This window comes from Drosophila takahashii, chromosome 2R (assembly GCF_030179915.1).
Source record: "Drosophila takahashii strain IR98-3 E-12201 chromosome 2R, DtakHiC1v2, whole genome shotgun sequence".
Classification (NCBI taxonomy): Eukaryota; Metazoa; Arthropoda; class Insecta; order Diptera; family Drosophilidae; genus Drosophila; species Drosophila takahashii.
In genome coordinates, this window is record NC_091679.1 from 34,598,051 (window position 1) to 34,616,140 (window position 18,090).

Consider the following 18,090-nt stretch of genomic DNA (forward strand, 5'->3'; position numbering starts at 1 on the left):
TTCAATAAAAAGATTAACTTTTCTCAGGCTTGGTTCTTTCAAAAATCCCTCATATCTCAAAGATCCCACCTGAGAGCCGACAATTGCATGGGTGCAACTAATTCGATATGAGGCTTATTCCAATTTAATCGTCAGCTGACACTTATAAATAACCAATTTCCTCTCGCTACCAGAATTGGTGTCGAGAGGCGAATGGAAACCCACACACGCGGATCACGCATACGGAGTTCAAAATCGAGGCTGTTGCATAAATCAATGCCACAAAGACACACAAAAGTTGAATTGTGTGCAGCGCTCGCGGCACTTGACCACTGCAACCCCTTCTTACCCCTTTTTTCCCCTCCCATGGACTCCAATCCACCGACTTGGAAACCAAACTCCCAGGGAGATGAGATCCTCTGCCAAAGGTGTTAATATTCAATTAAAATTCTAGGCTCACCGGGCGAATGGCTAATAAATTAGCGCTCAACAAGCGAGTTGCCAATTTCAATTTGTTTTCGTATCACTTCGACCGGGGCAACCAGTCAGTGGAGGATGTTGGTATCTTACCTGGTTGGTTGGTTGCTTGCTGGCTGGCCAATTTATTTATTAAGCTGCGCAGGTGGCAAAGATTGAGATTTGCTGCGAATTTGTTTGCATTGCTGACCCCGGAGGAGGGTCAGACATGCTGGGAATGGTGGTGGAGCCTAATCAGATCAGATCGGAAATGGAAATGGAATCCCTATACCCGTCTGCCCATATCGACTAGTCTCAATCACGACTCGTGCCTCAGCTTCGATGCTCTGCATGGGATCTTGTAATCGATGTTGTAGCTGAGCATTTCTGCTTACACCAATGCTCGACATGAAGCCGCTTTAATGGGAGGATCTGGACTTGTTGGGCTGCCACAGAGCGATATTTATCGCCCCAGATTGAGTTGGAGCTGAGGCTTACATTCCAGCTCCGAATGGAGGTGGCCCCTGCATGTGGTCCTCTTCCTTGGGCTCCGCATATGATGGTTGATTGAGCTTAAAGCACAATTAGCAGCGATTGTTTCCCATCAGAAAACGGGTAAACACAACGACAGAGACATCTCAGACCTTATAAGTATAATCATTATTCAATTATACAAAATTAAGACTTCCATTTGTAAGTTTTACCTTCTATTTAAAATATCATAACATATTTAAATTCAATTTGGTACATTAAAGTTTACAACTAAATTATAAGTACACGCAAAAAAAAAACTTAGTAAAATCAACTGTAATAATTGTCAAACAGGCCCCAACCAGCAAAATTGTCAATTCTACTAAGTAAATAGTCATTTCACAACAACAAAATACACACAATTAGCAAAGACACAAACCCAAAGCAAAAACAAAATACACGTAACTATTTTAATAGTTACGTAACTATCTTTGTTGGTCAATTTTACCAAGCAAATTTTTTTATGTGTATTAATCTTGCTTTGTCTAAATTGTGAGCTTATAAATATGAAAGAATTTAGGATCGATATATATATAAAAACCAAAAAACCTAGGTGATAATTCAAGTAATTCTCAAAATAATATATTTGACTATCGTCTGTCCTTTTCTGTATCTTAAATCTTCAGTGCGATTAACATGCTCATTATTTGTGTGCAGGTCTCTTGATCTCACTCTACTGGGGGTCTGCACATACATAGATTGCTGGGCTGCCGGGAGGGGGAGTTCCATTAGAGACATTAAAATAATTTCAAAAGACATAAATTTTGAATTATGGCCACACAACGTGGACGCGGACACGTTGCTCGGTACTTTGTGTGTAGGTAAGTGTACATGTGGCTCGGGAACCGTGATGGCAAAAGTATTTTAAATCAATTTCGCTGGGGGAGTGCTGTGTGTGCCAAGTGTTTTCACTATAATTACAGACAATTTCAGACATTCACCGTCGTGGCTGCGGAACCCGAACCCCCGTTTCCTCCCAGTTGCACTTTTCTGCTCGCTGAGATGGCCATTTAAATTGATTTATGAGCGCCTGATCGAGCGCATTTGTTCGGGGCGGGGTATTTGGGGGGTGCTCCTCTGGTTATGAGGGGGAACCATAACTCACGATCGCTTTTTCGCCCAGTTGCTGCTAATTAAATTTGCATGTATTCACCCAGTGGGAGTGGCTCTAGGGGACAGCTGCCTCTTTTCAGTTCTCAATTCCGAGTGCTTCGCTATCAGGTAGCCAGACATTCAGACATCCAGACATTCGATGTCTGAACCCTTGTCAGACAAGATGAAGAAGAACTGGCCCAGTTTCGAGACAACCCCTAACAAGGCCAAAAGGGTCAAGGGGTCAGTGGTTCGTTAGATCTGAAAAACAATGCCGTCTTTAATTGATTTAAGATTTTGAGATGAAGAACTATGTGCATTTGTCAGTCGCTTTTAATTGGCTGGGAAATTTGTAACTCAATCAGGATGGCATTGTACCTATCCTAATTGCAGGCGATTCAAAACCCCAGAAGCTATCCTCATAGATACAAAGCGGTAATTGCAGAGAAACTAAGGAATAATGGGAAAAGCAAACTTTTGACAGGCATATTTCTGCGCTAAATGAGCCGAGTTTTTCGAAACGAAAGTGTCGATAGGCGGGAACCACGTTAGCTGAAGGACAAAACAAAAAGCAAGGGATGTGAAGGAGTAGAAAGACAGTAGAACGGAGAGTCGACGGAACTGGCAGAGGAAGTGCCATAAAAATGCAATTTTAGATTCCATCAACTGATAAGAAAAGTTTTTAAATTAGCCGCCAAATGGGAATGTTGTTGCGAAGTTCGAAACTGTAAAATGAGCAACAGACAACAAAAATGTTTGATTAGAAAACGGAAAATAAGGACAACTTTGGCGGATTGGAAGGGGTTCTTCTAGAGTTCCCCCACAAATTGCCGTCGACACGTCAAGATACCGTTAGAAACTTTTTGCATTTTCTGTTCTGTTGCATTCAGCGACCTACGACCTACGACCACCCACCTTCATTGCCCACCCCCAAAAAACCATCGTCACGAAAACAAAGAAAATACCTGCCTGTTTATGGTATCCTCAAAAGGAAAACGCACTCCACCGAAATGAGAGCAAAAGTATCAGTTTCAGCTTATCAAATTCCAGCCATCGCAAGTGGGAGAGATTAGGAGGAGAATCAAAAGGAATGGAATTGAAAATGGAAATGCAATGAGGCGCATTTTTTCGGCATTTGGCGAAATCTTAAAGCCCTGATCTACTGATCTACCGATCCACTACGGATCGAAGGGCAGAGACAGCGCTCAAGTAATTAACGCCCCTTATAAAGGAGCTGCACTCGCATCCCTCTCAGTCCGAATCTCAGCCCGAAAACAGTAGCTAGCCGACGGCGCCTTGAGGATTTGCCTAGATGTTAATGATGATCTGATCTCCGAGGGGAAGCCCCTGTCTGAATGCCCGAGTGTGTGGGTGTGCTACTGTTGTTTGCTATTGCTGCTTAAAAAAATGAAAACATTCTGGTGTGAAGAGCAGGGGCGGTTCTCTGTTTGCTTGGATTTGCCTCGATAATCGCTGATGCGATTTTAATTAAAGCGATTTCCAGGGCTTACTTTGGTTTTTGAGTAAGAATATTAGTCTACCCATAAAATACTTGGCATTTATTAAAGTTATAAATTAATAGAAATACAGTTTTTTGATGTAGCTCCTTTATCCGAATTTTTAAAAAATCTATTTTGTCTAAATTATAAAAATAAATTGTGTGAACATTCTGTGTCATAAATGGTTTTGGTTGCATACTTTTTGAATACCACATTTTCTTTTATATTTTCCCCTGAGAATGAATTAATCCCGACATCGGATAAAATAAATTGCTATTACCGAACTTTTAGTAAAGAACCTCTCGATTTTTTAATTTAGTGTACTTTTAATCTGCGGGGCTAGACCAAATCAGACGTGCATTTAAAATATAACTAATTGTTTCAAAACATTGACTAGAAAAAAATGAGACTTGTTGCAGAATATTTACAAGTTATTTTAAGTTATTTTAACTATAACTAAGATTTAAGATAACTACTAAGATAACTAAGATTTAAAATCTTAATCGTCTTACATTTATTGTCTTCGAGTATTCTTTTTTATACCTAGAAGCTATACTGGGATTAATAAAACAGAAAGGAAGAAGCGCATCTAGGAGTATAGGGCTTATAAATATTGTGTTAAACTTCGTTATTTGATTAGATCGGCTTTTAAGCATAGCATTACATTCTTCCTATTGCTTATAAGTCTTAAGTTGTTAGAGTGCTGAAACTTCTGCAAAACGGAATTTGTATAGAACAGCTAATAAACACCGACAAAGACCGAAATTTAACAATTCAGGAATTAAAGAGTTTAGGGAATCCCCGAACAGTACCAAAAGCTTTTACGATGCGATCACTTATCGTAAAGATCTAGGGAGACTATCGACTATTGCGGAGCTCTTACAATTTCGTGATGCACATCACAAATAAACTACCGATAACCTTGGCGTTTGGAATGCAAAAATGTATTTTAAGTTTAAGCTGCGTAGCTGATGCTCTAAAATTCAATAATGGAGAGCTTGTACGATTCAACAATGGAGAATTCAATAAAAAAGGAACAGCATGATCGCACGCTCTTCGTCGGCGGACTGGCCTTCCACACCACGGACGAGAGTCTAAGGGCTCATTTCGAGAAGTTTGGCACCATCGAGGAGGCGGAGGTGAAGAAGAACACCAAGAATAGGCGCTCCCGCGGATTCGCCTTCGTCACCTACACCCAGTCGTCCATGAAAGAAAACGCCCTAAGATCTTCTCCGCATCTCTTAGACGGAAGCTTTGTGGGTGTAAGAGAAGCGTACCATCGTCCAAAGGTGGATCCCGAAGTGAAGGAAATGCTTTGGCTACAGAGGCGCCGCCATCAGCGTCGTCAGGGACGACGATCGGATCCTCGATATCCTCCTCGGGCTCATGGCCCGAAGAAAACCATTTTGAAGAAGAAAACTTCGATAACTGTGGTGTCCGCACAAGGGAACACTTGGAAAACTTCAATAGGCTTGAAGGACGGTCAAGGAAGCACTTGGAAATCGGCCACTTAAATATTTATATCTATAAGGACAACCCTCCACATCGGAGGGCTGATGACAAACCGTGCATGGAGCACTTGAAAAACAGACAGACAATATCTAAACCATCCATTATGTTAAATTAATAATTAATTCAAAATAATACAATTAATATAATTTAAGCTTATATACCCCAGTTACATGTTAAAATCGTCAGGAGTGAAAGGAAAACAAATGTTATTTAATTGGAGTTAAATGAATAAGCAAACAAACAGAAAAACCACAATGTTTACATATGAAAAGGGAGTTATTATTTTGCCTGAGGACGGGAAAACTGCACAGAAATCTGCGAATTAATGCAAAAATAAGATATAATTTTAAAAAGAACAAACTCCTAAGAGAATTGTGGTTGGAGTATATGCTTAGCGTCTAGCAGGGTTTTCCTCCTTTATTTGTTGCGCCTGCCCTGGTATTTCAACTTCACTTACGGTCACTCTGGCCTCGCAAATCTGGTATATTTGGGATTTCCCACTCACGCGGCCATACTGAATCGTAAAAAAGTAAAAAGAGAAGCAACAGCGTGAGGTGTAAATAATGTAAGACAAGGCGATTTTGTAAAAGCGACCAGCAAATAGGTTCATTGTGTGCTAATCAAGTTGAATTGGAGCGGCGGAAGAGCGATTGGCATTTCCCCCCGATCGCAGCGCAACCGTGGAAAACGCAGCACACGCACACAACCGCAGCCGCACAGTGCACACACATATGGACTGATGATTTTCGTCTACGTTTCAATTCGATTTTCGGAAATTTCACCTTCGCGTTGCTGTTTTTCGGCTATTTCAAACTTGTTTTCAGCTGTGCGCCCCGCCCCCTCGACCCCCGCCTCGCGCCCCCTCCCTTTGGCGTTCCGCTGGCAGCCGCTCACTTTTTAATTTGCTTACGTATTACGCTCGCGTGCCAATTCGCAGTGTAAATCGTGCATTATAAACGCAAAAGCTGGCATAATTCCACGCACATTATTCATCCGCTGCCCTCCAGTTGTCCCGCGATCAGCTGCAATTTTCGTAAAGAAATCGTGTGACGCTAAAAATAATACGGATCGGGTGGAAAAGCGTGAAAAGCAGAGGAGAACGCAGTCGAAATGTGTGTCAAAAAGCAGCAGGTGTAAGTGCAGTGTTCTAAAGCGCTGCACTCCCGACTGCGCGTGTGTGTGTGCGTGTGTGTTTCGTTGTGTCGCAAACATATGGCAGCAAATAAATAATAATCGCAGTCAATATTCGCCATACTTTTGCAGATAAAAGACATTTTCGAGGGCCAAGCAGGAATATGACTTGGAAAGCTTGAGCCTGGAACCCGAATCCAAACACCAGAACCAGATCCAATGACAAATGTAACAACCGAAACCCATCAGCCGCCCTGAGGAAGAAGAAGAGAGCCTGAGCCCGAGGTCAACCCACCACCACCCCCCCGATTTATTATTATTTAGTTTTCGTTTAATTTTCCACACCCTCCGCTCGAGAACGTGGTTTCTTTTGCGACGCGTGCAATACTTTGTGGCAAAAGTCTTGCATCGTTCCAAAAGAGAGCAGCACGTGGAGCGACGAGCACGGCCGTAAAATACCCAAATCCGTGGCCACCAAGCTGCAGCGTCTCAAGGCCAAGGCGTCTGCGAGCCAGCACTACGGCGGCAGTTATCGCAAGTCATCGTCATCGGTATCGCATCGGCATCGGGTATCGAGGGTGGCGACAGGAGTTCTCAGCAATCCTCCACATCCTCTGCAATCCACGGCGGGCACAACCATCAACGCGGTGGCGCTGCCGAGGAGTCCCACTTTGCTCTGGCGGACGTGGCCGAGAAGTCATATCAAAGCACCAACAACAACTACAGCAACAACAATTATCAAAAGTCAAACCACACCAGTGCCAATTACAACCACTCCAACTATAGTAGTAACCACCCACAAAGCGCCGCCACCAACCTGCCTTATCAGCCCAATAGCAATAGCGGCACGATGATGATGACCAAACAGAAGAATTCGCTGGCCGATCGCCTCAATATCGGCGAGGAGGTGCGGGAACTGAAGCTGGGCGCCACCTTCAACCCGAAGTACACCTCCACCGGCTTCCACACCATCAAATGTAAGTTTTAAACGGTCCTGATCCCGCCGGAAATCCAGAACTCCAGAACTCACCCACAAACAATCCATCTTGCAGATGACTTCAAGCCAGCGAGCGTGGACACCAGCCGCATGGCATCTGTGGACGTGGGCTCCAACAATCAAGTTACTGTTATCGTGCCAAATTCAGGTGAGTGCACCCAGAAACAATAATTTATCTTGAGGCATGTGTATGACACAAATTCGTAACCCCTTTCTCTCTGCGCAAATATGAAGTATTCATCAATAACTTGATAATTTCACACATACATTTAGTCCACATACCAGAATTCCAGTTTAGGATCATATAAAAAATATTTCTTTTTTACTTTTTAATATTAAAGATGAATTTATTAGTCGGAAATAACAAAAGCCTGTTTATAAAACATCTCAAAATGAATAAAAATGTTTAGGTATAAGTCATGACGATTTTTTTATCAGGTTCAACTAAATTTCAATGTATTTATTGTTATAAACATTTTACATTTTAATAAAAATAAGGTTACAATCTTTCTATCAATATTTGGTCCTATAGCTATAGTAGTTTAAGTTGAGAAAGTAGTATCAAGCTGTCTCCACCTTCCGGGCTCCATGCAGCTAAGATTTTCCAGAATGAAGCTGAGTGCACCTGCTAGTCAAATGCACCTGTTCAAACTTATTTTACCGATACCGAAATGCCCCGCTCCCCAAGAAGCTCCATTAAAAAAAATTTAGAGCAATCAAGAACACGTGCCGTAAGCCAAGTTCAATCACACAAACAAATTGGCACAAATTCTTCACGATCTGTTATTGACATTGTTAAGAAAACATTTTTTTTTCAACCGTGTAAGAATCTAAATACAATCTCTTCGATAACCATTATAAATATAATGTATACAAAGATATATAATGTATATCTTTTGGATATCGCACAAACTGACGTTAATCACGTTTATCCAACCGTGTTTTATTAGACAATCATACAATGGAATAAACAATGCAGGGAAGTCAGCTAATTTATTCGCATGATTCCAGCACGCAAACCAATAAAGTATTGAAATTAGAGCGAACCGAATACATTTTGTGGTTGCATCGGTAATATTGAGCGGCAATCGATAAACCACTCGAAAGACCAGTTAAGTTATTTAATAGTTTTTCTTCGAAGCAGATAAACTTACGCAACCAGTGATTTTGTACAGAAGAATTTACTTTTTAAAAATTATTATCGGGTGTTTCTTTATGAAGAGCATTGTTTATCTCCTTTTTATATATCTCTATAAATTTTCAACTAGTCTACCTGCAAATGTATGTGGTTAACTTGGTCTGGATGATGACATAATTTGCCTGCATTATGTGATAGAAATTAGTTGCAGTGCCTATTCATAGATACAAATTAATGGTAGCCCTGTGTGCTATTTGAATTAAACAGAAAATCACGGCCGTTTGGTGAGAGGAGGAGAAAAGGCCAGCGCCGGAGCAAAGACACCAAATTACATCAAGTCAGGCAAAATGCAGCCAAGCGTTCAAGTTTTTCTCCTCGGCCTCTCCATACTCGCATTATTCCGCTATGCTCTTTGTGGCCAGACATCGTCTGTGGACTGTCGACTGTGGTTATTGGTGGGCCGCTGATGGTTGTTGGACCTCATTGCGGCCGACTTGGCTTGTGTAACGCTCCGTTGATTGCGAGCGACGAGTCGACGAAGAGTTTTGGCGGCGGTGGCGACGACAATAGCAGCGGAATTTGGTCAAGTGGTGGAGGTCTGGAGGTGGTGCGGTAACTGAACTGCCCGATCTGTCCCGCTCTCCGCGTATCTCTCGGAATCAGACGGGTGCAGCCAAATGCGCACAATATGCTGAACTAGTTTGGCATCGGCCAAAGCCAAGCATTACGTTCAAACTATCAATTGAATGGATTTGGCGTACTTCAAAAACCATAACAACGATAACCATATCACTTACTTACAGCTACACTCAATCTGATAGCACTTTAATGTTGAATGACAAGTAGGGTTTTTATTGCGCTATATTGTCACTCTATAGAGTTGTTTTTTAAGAAGCCCAAATCTCTAAAGGTCCTGGCTTAATTAAATTAAATATACATTTAAGATTATCATATTCCCTATTGAAATCATCACTATCGGTGAATAGGGATAAGAGAAGACTAAAAGCTTAATATAAATATTTTTCAATACATACGACAGTATCATTCCTTGTTATCAATATACCTTTCTTATTGTCTCATATCGAGCATTGACTCTGGTATTGATTAAGAATTCTGTGGAATTTACCTACATTCATGTAGACAAGCACATTTTAAAACAAGAGAGAACGCTATAGTCGGGTGCCCCGACTATCAGATACCCGTTACTCAGCTAAAGGGAGTGCGAAAGAGATGGAGAAAAACTTTGATCCGCCGTAACTTTTTAACGAATGGTCCGATTTAAAAAATTTCTTCTACATTTCGATAGGTATTGATAAACACAATAAAACTGCATTTTTACTTTTCCAAAATATTGAAATTTTTAAAATCGTATATAAGCGATTGTGGGCGTTAGAGGGGGCGTGGCACCCTTTTGAAACAAACTTGCGCTGCGTAGGAACTCCTAGAATCTGCATGCAAAATGTCAATCTTCTAGCTTTTATAGTTTCCGAGATCTCAGCGTTCATACAGACAGACAGACAGACAGACAGACAGACAGACAGACAGACGGACAGACAGACGGACAGACGGACATGGCTAGATCGACTCGGCTAGTGATCCCGATCAAGAATATATATAGTTTATAGGGTCGGAAACGCTTCCTTCTACCTGTTACATACTTTTGCACGAATCTAATATACCCTTTTACTCTACGAGTAACGGGTATAAATACTTTGAAAGTACAAACACATCTAAAATATTGAAAATCTTTTTCAATTATGAATTGCTTATTTTTTTTTTAGTTGTTTATGGAATTTAGTAAACCATTATTAGGAATGAAATAAATTTCATTTAAAGGAGTGTTTTATGATGTGCAAATTGTGATTTGTCAATGATTTACACGATTTTTTATGGCAATTTACTTAATTTACTTTTCGAAGTTCCTTATCCCGGAATTTTACCCTGATCTTCTGTGAATTGAGACCTCTCAGCTTTTACCGCTTGGAAAATTGTATTTTAAAAATTCCACTACATACTAGAAGTGGTGACTAAACCACTTCGACACGCAAATTTGTTAACCACAAATTTCCCAAATATGCCAAGGTCAGCTCAGTTTGGATCTTACGTTTAACGTAACCAAATCGAATGTCCTCTTTGAGGTAATTTATTTATAAAGTCAGGAACCCTTATTTCTTTATTTCTCTCGTATTGAATATTCAATCATTTATAGATACTTTAATTTAATATTAAAAATCTTTTCCGCCCATTACTGGCAGTTTTGACCATCCGTTTAGTGGGCACCCAACTCCTGTACAGTGTCAACTAGTTCTCCTAAACTAGGTAAATTTGCCGTCCCATTGCTGTCCCCAACAATCTCCATTAGCGTTCCCAATTTGAACATCAGTGAGCTGCCCTTCTGGACGGCATTTCCAGTAACATTCAGAAGTCTACCTTTAAGTTCCCCTAAGGTATTCAAATTGGGCAGGAAGGCCATTGTTTTGTGTAACTGGAAGCAGAGCACTTTGTTGCTAAATTAGTATGTTCTCTAATGACGGCGAAAGATTCTCACCGAGTATTGGGAACGCGATCCGCATTGTACACTTCACTAGTTGGCAACGGAACGCATGCGATTAAAGTGGGTTAATGGCAGACCCCCTAGTAAGTTATATAGCTAGCATGATAATTGCTATTAACATTCAGACTGCACTACAAAAGAAGTGGCTAAAACGGATTTAGTAGAATGCAATTTAATATTAAACTTTCAATAAATTCGGTGTTTTCTATTTCTTGTTACGAATATCTTAAAATACTTGAAATTGTCTTATAGGAACTTTTTAATGTTCTTAAAATACAAAATACTTTATTATTGGCGCTAAAAATGGGATTAGAATCAATCTTGAAATGCTCCAAATTATAATATATGAATCAAACCTTTTTAACAAGCTACAATTTAAGATGTGCTCTTTATTTATTGAAGTTTAGCCTTTATCCATACTTAACCCTTACTGCTCTTTTCACAATATCTCGCATGGGGCATAAACCGGTTCTAAAAAGTGTTCTCGCGGACCTAGGTTTATAGATCTTCGGGCAGTAGGGAAGCTCGCAATTCATGGGCGGTGGGCAGTAGGGTGGCAGGCAGCTCCGCATAAAGCCCATTTCCTTTCCGGGAATACACTGGGGAGCGGTGCAGGGATCTGGACAATAGGGTGGCCAGCAAGTCGGTGGCAATACGCAGGCAGGTTCCTTGCAGGGCGGATAGCACGTTGGCGGAACGCAATTGGGATCGCAATCGGGCTGTTTGCAGGGATAACAGTAGGGTCGCTTGCAAATCGTGGGGCAGAAGGGCATGTAGCACCAGGGAAAGTAGGAGCCATCGGGGTACACGAGCTCGAACGAAGGATGAGGCGGGGCTACGATACCTGTTCCTGGCGATGGAGGAGGAGCTGGTGGAGGCGGCGGCGGTCGCGGTGGTGGCTTGCATGATGGATAGCAGGGGGGATGGTATATCGGAGGCTTTGGGCAAAATGCTTCCACTTTCTTAGCCAGTATTTTAAAAATGAAGCATCGTCTTGACGATGTCGCATGCACCTCTTCCAAAGTTTTTCCCAAGATCGGAACCCAATCGGCTCCATATTTTCTACCAGAATTAGCTTCAGCAATCGCACTTACCAGATCCGAGGTTAGTTTCTTTAGTTTAAGGTGATCCTGCGACCTTATCAGCGGGGCGCAAAGCAAACCTAGAAATAATGGAAAGTTTATGTTTTATGGAGTGTATCACAAGTTTGAGTACAGACTAACATATTAAAAGATATGACCGCAGAAGAGTTCCGTTCATTTCAACAGCTTTAAAAATCTAAAATAAATTGTCGACTTGTATAAGTATAAAACGCATTTTTCCTTGGAAAATTTTTTAACTAGAAGATCAAAATTGGAATGCCATGCATAAAAGCAGATCTAATCCAATAAGTAACACTTAATTATCTTAGTTAAACTTAGCATTTAGAGCTGCGTTCACAAAAAAAGGTAGTGTTTCCCCTTTGAACTAAAAAAGTCCATTCTTTTCCGATTAAAAGGAATGCTTACATTAATCTTTTATGATCTTAGCTGCCCTTCAAAATCAGGAAAAGCTTTATTCGACCAACTGTTTATAGGTTAAAGATACCTTTGAAAATGCAATAAATTTGATGAACAATAAATTTAACCATTTAAACATTTGAAAATTATAAATACTATGAAGTAACTTCGTATTTATTACATTAAATTATTTTATTCCTTTATTTCCGCAAGAACCTCTAATTTCTTCTTCAAGCAATCTTTGAATTGTCCAATTATTTTAGCTAGATCATTTTCTCCACCGAATCCCGTTCTAGCCACTTGGGATAACTCTTCTTCAACAATGATAACCGTAATGTTTGGCATTTTTATGGTCGGGAGGATTATGTAGTTTTCGACAGCATTCGTATTGTTAAAACTTGTTCCTAAGTTAATTTCAGGCTGCGTTTCTCTATTAGCACTATTTATATTGTCCGTATTTTCGAAGTTCATTTCAGGCTGCCTTTCTATATTTTCAGTATTCGTATTGGCTGTATCAGTATTTTGAGCCCGCCTTAATTTTTTCACTTTTATAAGACAGAGCATTATTATAGTGTCAGTCGTTTCCGCATCTTGTCGGCCCTTAACATTTTTATCGAACCAGGATTCCAATTCGGCAAAATGATTCGAAAATGCACATATTTCAGAATGAAACAGGTAGAGTAAAGCTAGAAAGTCCAGAATTTAATTGGATTCAAGCTGTCAAGCAAATAGCACTTACCAATGTGCAGTGCGAGCAGTCGCATTTCTAATTCTAGCAATAACACTATGTATACACTTTCATATACCTATCCTTTTATAGCCAATGTCGTGAATCCATTAGTCAAACTTTCAATGTGAGAGCGTGAGAATTGGACTTGCTTTGGAGATACAAAAGAACAAATTACCTTGGCAAAAGGGATTAAAATAAAATTCCAACAAGGGCGTAACAACGACTCTCGTCAGAGGGGATAATTATAAAAACCATAGATATGTTATGTATTTTTTATTATAATTATAATAACATAAAAACAAACAAAACACAATTTTTTAAAGGATTTAAAGAGATTGATGTTAAACCAGCGAACATTTTTAATAAAATTACTTTTGTAATATTTTCAATATGGTTTGAATACAGATTTCTTATTTAATCCTTGATTACATTAAGTTCCTTGACTTTCATAAGTACGCAATTTTTCACGTCCTTTTGGAAATCCTCTTTTTTCTCCGTTCCCTTCTGTGTTCTGAGCCCTTTGGGTCGCTGAATGATAATCTCGTGGCTCTTGGAGTTCTTAGATTTCTCCCGGTATTTTGCCAGTGCTTTCGCATCCTTCACGACAACAACCGTAATTTGCGGCATTTGAATTTCCGGCAAGGTTATATTGTTCAGGACTTTATTTAAATTGTGGATATTTTGTGAGCCGACAGTTATATCTAGACCAGGATTTTGTAAGTTTCCATGTTCAGATTTACACAATTTAATAAGTGTGTTTAGGAATTGGGTTGCCTTACTGTTATCCTCATTGGGATTCCTTTTGATATTCTTTTCGAATTTAATGCCTGGATTCATTATTGGATTCTTCTTAAAGTGATCTATAACTTCGTCCCACTTTAAAAATGGGTAACCATTTAAACCGTGGATCACGAAGAGTAGTACTACAAACGTCCGAAAAGAAAATTATTGATTCATGGACCACTTAAAACCTTAAAAACTCACCCAATGAGATTGTATATAGTCGCATTGTAGATTGTAGAAATAGTACTGAAACTCGAAACATATAAACACATCTTGATATGGGAATACTTTTGGATGCAGATTTAGGCCCGCGATAATAGCGGAAAATCCATTATCCCTACTTCACCTTTTAATGCAGATCTTATGCCTCTCATTTTTTACTTGAGAAACCGTTTAACTCATTCCTGAAATGTAATTCACATGTTTTGTTGACAAGATGTTTGCCTCTTCGCGAAAAAAAAGATATGGATTTTATTTCAAAAGCCAAATAATATCTGAATTATCCAACTTTCAGAAAAAGTCGATTATAGGAGTTTTTCTAGATCTGATAATCTTGTAGTTCCAACCGAATTCTCTTTAAAGATTAAGGTTATTAGTGACTCTCAGAGAATTTTGATTGTTCCCAAGACCGTTCTACTGCGTTATGCGCAATGACCAGTTGATTAATCCAAAAACACGTGCTCTTTATTTAAATTTTATTATGGCATTGACTGAGCTAACCTGTTTTTTTCACATTCAGCAAAGCTAAACCATTTTGTTTTTTTCTTACAGAAAGTTCCGGTGTGCCTCATACAGTTTATAAGGGTAATCAGAGGGAGTATGCAAAGGAGTGTTTAATGATCATCGACAAGGAGACGGGCGCTATAACAATAGAGAAGCTGAATCACAACATTCAAGTGAAGAAGACAAGGTGAGTAGTTATACTAATTGTTAATTAGAATAATGAGAATACTTTATTTCCCTTTCAGGAGCGAGGTAACCAACAAGCCAGTCCTGCTGCCAGCTCAAAATGTGCCCGTGAATATGGGCCAGAGTCAGGTGCACAATCAGGGCACGAATGGAGCTGGAGCGCCGCCAATACCAGCTCCTGGCCATGGATCCGGGACAGCACCCAAAATGGAGAACAGCACCATGCGAATCTCATCGAAGACAAAGGTTTCTACGGGCAGCCGCCGAAACAATATAAGTAAGTAACCAAACAATTATAATTGTAATTATTAATTACAATATTTCCTTGTTCTTAAAATTTTGCAGTTGACTTCAAGCCGCGCAATTCGCCCATGCAGCAGAGCTCGCCATCGCGTCCAGTGCCAGTCCATCGCAGTCCACAATCTGCGCCAGCGTATGTTATTCCCTCCAACAGCTTGGCTAGCATATAATTGATAGCTGCTTATCCCTTTCAGTTGGGATGCAAATAATGGACAGCAGACGTTGCCCAGCATTCCCATGATCACGGACGACGATGACTTTGGGTTGAGGGCGGCCTTGCACAACAGCGGCCAGGCGAATACCTCAGGCTCCTCGACTGGTTCCACCGCTGGCCTGCCAGACTTCGGATCCACGTCCTCGTCCTCGCACATGGGTAAACAGCGGCAGGCTCCCCAGCACGGACATGGCAAGCGCCAGCAAATGCAGCAGCGAGGAAGTCCACCCATGGCCCAGCAGCAACAGCAGCAGCACCACCAGCAGCCAACGAACTACGGACGTGGTTACAACGGCGGCCATAACCACGCACAACAGCAGCAGCAGCAGCAACGGCACTCGCCTCAGCAGCACCACCAGCAGCAGCGTCCTTCGCCTTATGGCCACGGCAACAGCATGCCCATGGATTTGGACTCAACCAGGGAACATGAACTGACCTCGCAGTCCGTGGCGCAAGCGGCTGCCGCTCTGGAACAGGTGGGTTGGCGGTCTACTTACGTACAGAAGTAGAGCTAAGTTCTGGTTTGTTTTCTTGCAGCAAATTGGCGGCGCATTGAGTGCTTCGAGCTCCAGTTCCGAGTCGGATTCCAGCGACAGTGACAGCGGCAGTGACTCGGATGACAGCACTGAGGACGATCGTCCCATGGAAAGGCAGCAGCAGCAGCAGGAACAGGAACAGCAGCATCATCAACAGCAGCAGCAGCAAATGTATCAGAATCATCACCACCAACAACAGCAACAGCATGTGCATCAGCTGCCCAATCTGGGCCTGGGCTCAATATCACCAGCCTATGGCAACAATCATCACCAGCAGCAGCAGCAGTTGCAGCACCATCAGCAGCAGCAGCAACCGCAGCAGAAGCAACAGTCCGGCATTTATGCGTCCAATGGTGGCTTTCCAAACGATTTGCTACAAAACGATCTACAATTGTCGTCAAATTCGTCCGACGATGACGATTAGATGTTTTAGGTTTGATCTTATTTGCCTTCTTTTGACAAAACCAACGACAACAATTATTGATATTCTGTCTATATGCGTGTAATTATTTTGTAATTATTGAGGGGTGATTTTACTTGCTAGTGAAATTTTTATAAATAAATTCTTAGTTCTACACCACGATATACACAAACATATACTAATTAATTTTAATCATTAATTTTAGACCTTCCAAATGTGCTGGTAAACATTTAATTGAAATGAGAAAGGATAAATTAAATCAAAAACACAAATCACAACATATGTAAAACTATCTTTGTCAATGCATATTAGTTTTAAATACAAATTTAAAGATTATGTAAAACTTGTTGGAAGTCCTAAAGCAGATCGCACGCAAATACATACACATAAACCAACAATAACCAAGAAACGAACGATGTAGACGATGCAACTACGGAAATTATTTAGTTTTTAATAAGAATGCTGCAAATCTTGAAAAATTATTTTTAAGTTTCCACGCGGATTTTTGCCATTAATTACGCATTTTAATCATTTTTTAATATTCAGATACCAAAAGCGAATAAGAAACATTTTTCAATTATATTTTAAAATTTCATTTTGTTTCCCTATACTTCGCTCATCTTTTTTAGTCTAGCTTAATTTTTTTGTTGGCGACTTTTTTGATATTTTCAAAAATAAAAAAACCTGAATGTTCGTTTTTGATTAATTTGTTAGCTATATTTATCACGAATGTATTTTAGCCTCTTATCTTTATTAGTTACATATTTGTGCGGTATGAAGACATTTATGTTTTTAGCTCATGTTTTATTTGAATTTATTTGTAGTTCTTTAATTAATTTTTAATATATATTATTACGATTTTGTTATGAGCTTGCAATAGTTAAAAGCAACGAAAGAAAATAAATGTGAATCGAAAGAACCGGCCTGGTGAAAACCATTTTTAATTTATGCTTCCTCCCAGAATACCCAAAGAATTTGTTACAATGATGAGCAGTAAAAGATTACTCCATTTAAAAAACACAACTCCTTCCAAATGTGAGCGTGCACGAAGGTCCAGACACACACTTACTAATATTAACACTATTTGATTTGCCAAGCCAACAATGAATTATTGTATTTATGAAGTACCATCCACGAGAAAAACGACCAATATCTTAGGAACAGTCAGAGCGAAATGGAGATAATACCAATTATTTTTTGTACATTCTACATGAGAATATGCCTAGGATAAAGTTGTTTTTCGAGCTAGAGGGAGTTTTTGAGGACTTCGCTCTTGGGGGCGCACTAGAATCGAGCATCAATACCAACACCAAAAAGAATTATAAACAAATCAACAGTAACTAAACGAAAACAACAAATGATTCAGATAATCATAAGCACAATATACATATGCAAAGTATCTAGAACTAATTATATAACAAATTCTGTATAGATTCCGAAAATGCCTAAGATCACAATGAAATCAAGCAAGTAACTTAGTCTAATTGGTAAGCAAATCATATATATTATATACAAACATGCATGTACACGACTTTATATACAAAAAAATATAAGAATATTACTTTCAGTTAAATTAGTTCTAATACCGACCATTAAACAGTCAACAAATCAAATAAAACAATCTAACATGGTTTTAATTTACTTTCTTGGGAAATATGAGGTAAGATTTGCGATAACGTTTTTCAGGGACTTTCGGAATTATTTTAACGATTTCGGTAAAGTATGAAATTAACGGTTGCATTCGGGATGGGACCATCTATTGAAATATTTCTAAAATATATCTATTATGTTGATATTTCCATTCCTTAG

The 18,090-nt window shown here is 39.9% G+C and overlaps 4 protein-coding genes across 5 annotated transcripts; 1 reads left to right on the plus strand and 3 right to left on the minus strand.

Moving 5' to 3' along the window:
* Positions 1-5,524: 5,524 nt before the first annotated feature.
* Positions 5,525-17,902, plus strand: Eaf (ELL-associated factor). Its single transcript, XM_070212537.1, has 8 exons — positions 5,525-5,634; positions 6,333-7,177; positions 7,253-7,345; positions 14,673-14,811; positions 14,870-15,087; positions 15,156-15,243; positions 15,305-15,800; positions 15,862-17,902. The coding sequence occupies exons 2-8, from the start codon at positions 7,051-7,053 to the stop codon at positions 16,282-16,284; spliced, it is 1,584 nt and encodes a 527-aa protein (XP_070068638.1). The 5' UTR covers positions 5,525-5,634; positions 6,333-7,050; the 3' UTR covers positions 16,285-17,902.
* Positions 11,259-12,206, minus strand: LOC108060705 (uncharacterized). Its single transcript, XM_017146518.3, has 2 exons — positions 12,113-12,206; positions 11,259-12,051 (listed from the first exon to the last, which is right to left on the minus strand). Exons 1-2 carry the CDS (start codon positions 12,147-12,149, stop codon positions 11,300-11,302), a joined length of 789 nt encoding a protein of 262 aa, XP_017002007.3. The 5' UTR covers positions 12,150-12,206; the 3' UTR covers positions 11,259-11,299.
* On the minus strand, positions 12,554-13,256 carry LOC108060722 (uncharacterized). The gene is made up of 2 exons (XM_017146555.3): positions 13,128-13,256; positions 12,554-13,074 (listed from the first exon to the last, which is right to left on the minus strand). Exons 1-2 carry the CDS (start codon positions 13,150-13,152, stop codon positions 12,581-12,583), a joined length of 519 nt encoding a protein of 172 aa, XP_017002044.3. The 5' UTR covers positions 13,153-13,256; the 3' UTR covers positions 12,554-12,580.
* LOC108060715 (uncharacterized) lies at positions 13,377-14,164 on the minus strand. 2 transcript variants are annotated; one of them, XM_017146541.3, is made up of 3 exons: positions 14,103-14,164; positions 13,898-14,041; positions 13,377-13,819 (listed from the first exon to the last, which is right to left on the minus strand). In XM_017146541.3, the coding sequence occupies exons 1-3, from the start codon at positions 14,161-14,163 to the stop codon at positions 13,533-13,535; spliced, it is 492 nt and encodes a 163-aa protein (XP_017002030.3). In that variant the 5' UTR covers position 14,164; the 3' UTR covers positions 13,377-13,532. The 2 variants fall into 2 exon arrangements, with proteins under 2 accessions (XP_017002030.3, XP_070068966.1); XM_070212865.1 differs by having other exon boundaries at positions 13,377-14,041.
* Positions 17,903-18,090: the final 188 nt, after the last annotated feature.

Excerpts from the sequence above, each read along its gene's own strand:
- Eaf (XM_070212537.1), top strand. The coding sequence starts at position 7,051 with ATGATGATGACCAAACAGAAGAATTCGCTGGCCGATCGCCTCAATATC. Across the intron at positions 14,812-14,869 it reads ATTCAAGTGAAGAAGACAAG|GAGCGAGGTAACCAACAAGC; the intron begins GTGAGTAGTTAT and ends TTTCCCTTTCAG. Across the intron at positions 15,801-15,861 it reads CGGCTGCCGCTCTGGAACAG|CAAATTGGCGGCGCATTGAG; the intron begins GTGGGTTGGCGG and ends GTTTTCTTGCAG.
- LOC108060705 (XM_017146518.3), bottom strand. The coding sequence starts at position 12,149 with ATGAACGGAACTCTTCTGCGGTCATATCTTTTAATAT. Across the intron at positions 12,052-12,112 it reads GCGGTCATATCTTTTAATAT|GTTTGCTTTGCGCCCCGCTG; the intron begins GTTAGTCTGTAC and ends CATTATTTCTAG.
- LOC108060722 (XM_017146555.3), bottom strand. The coding sequence starts at position 13,152 with ATGCGACTGCTCGCACTGCACATTG. Across the intron at positions 13,075-13,127 it reads ACTGCTCGCACTGCACATTG|CTTTACTCTACCTGTTTCAT; the intron begins GTAAGTGCTATT and ends TGGACTTTCTAG.
- LOC108060715 (XM_070212865.1), bottom strand. The coding sequence starts at position 14,163 with ATGTTTCGAGTTTCAGTACTATTTCTACAATCTACAATGCGACTATAT. Across the intron at positions 14,042-14,102 it reads ACTATATACAATCTCATTGG|TACTACTCTTCGTGATCCAC; the intron begins GTGAGTTTTTAA and ends GGACGTTTGTAG.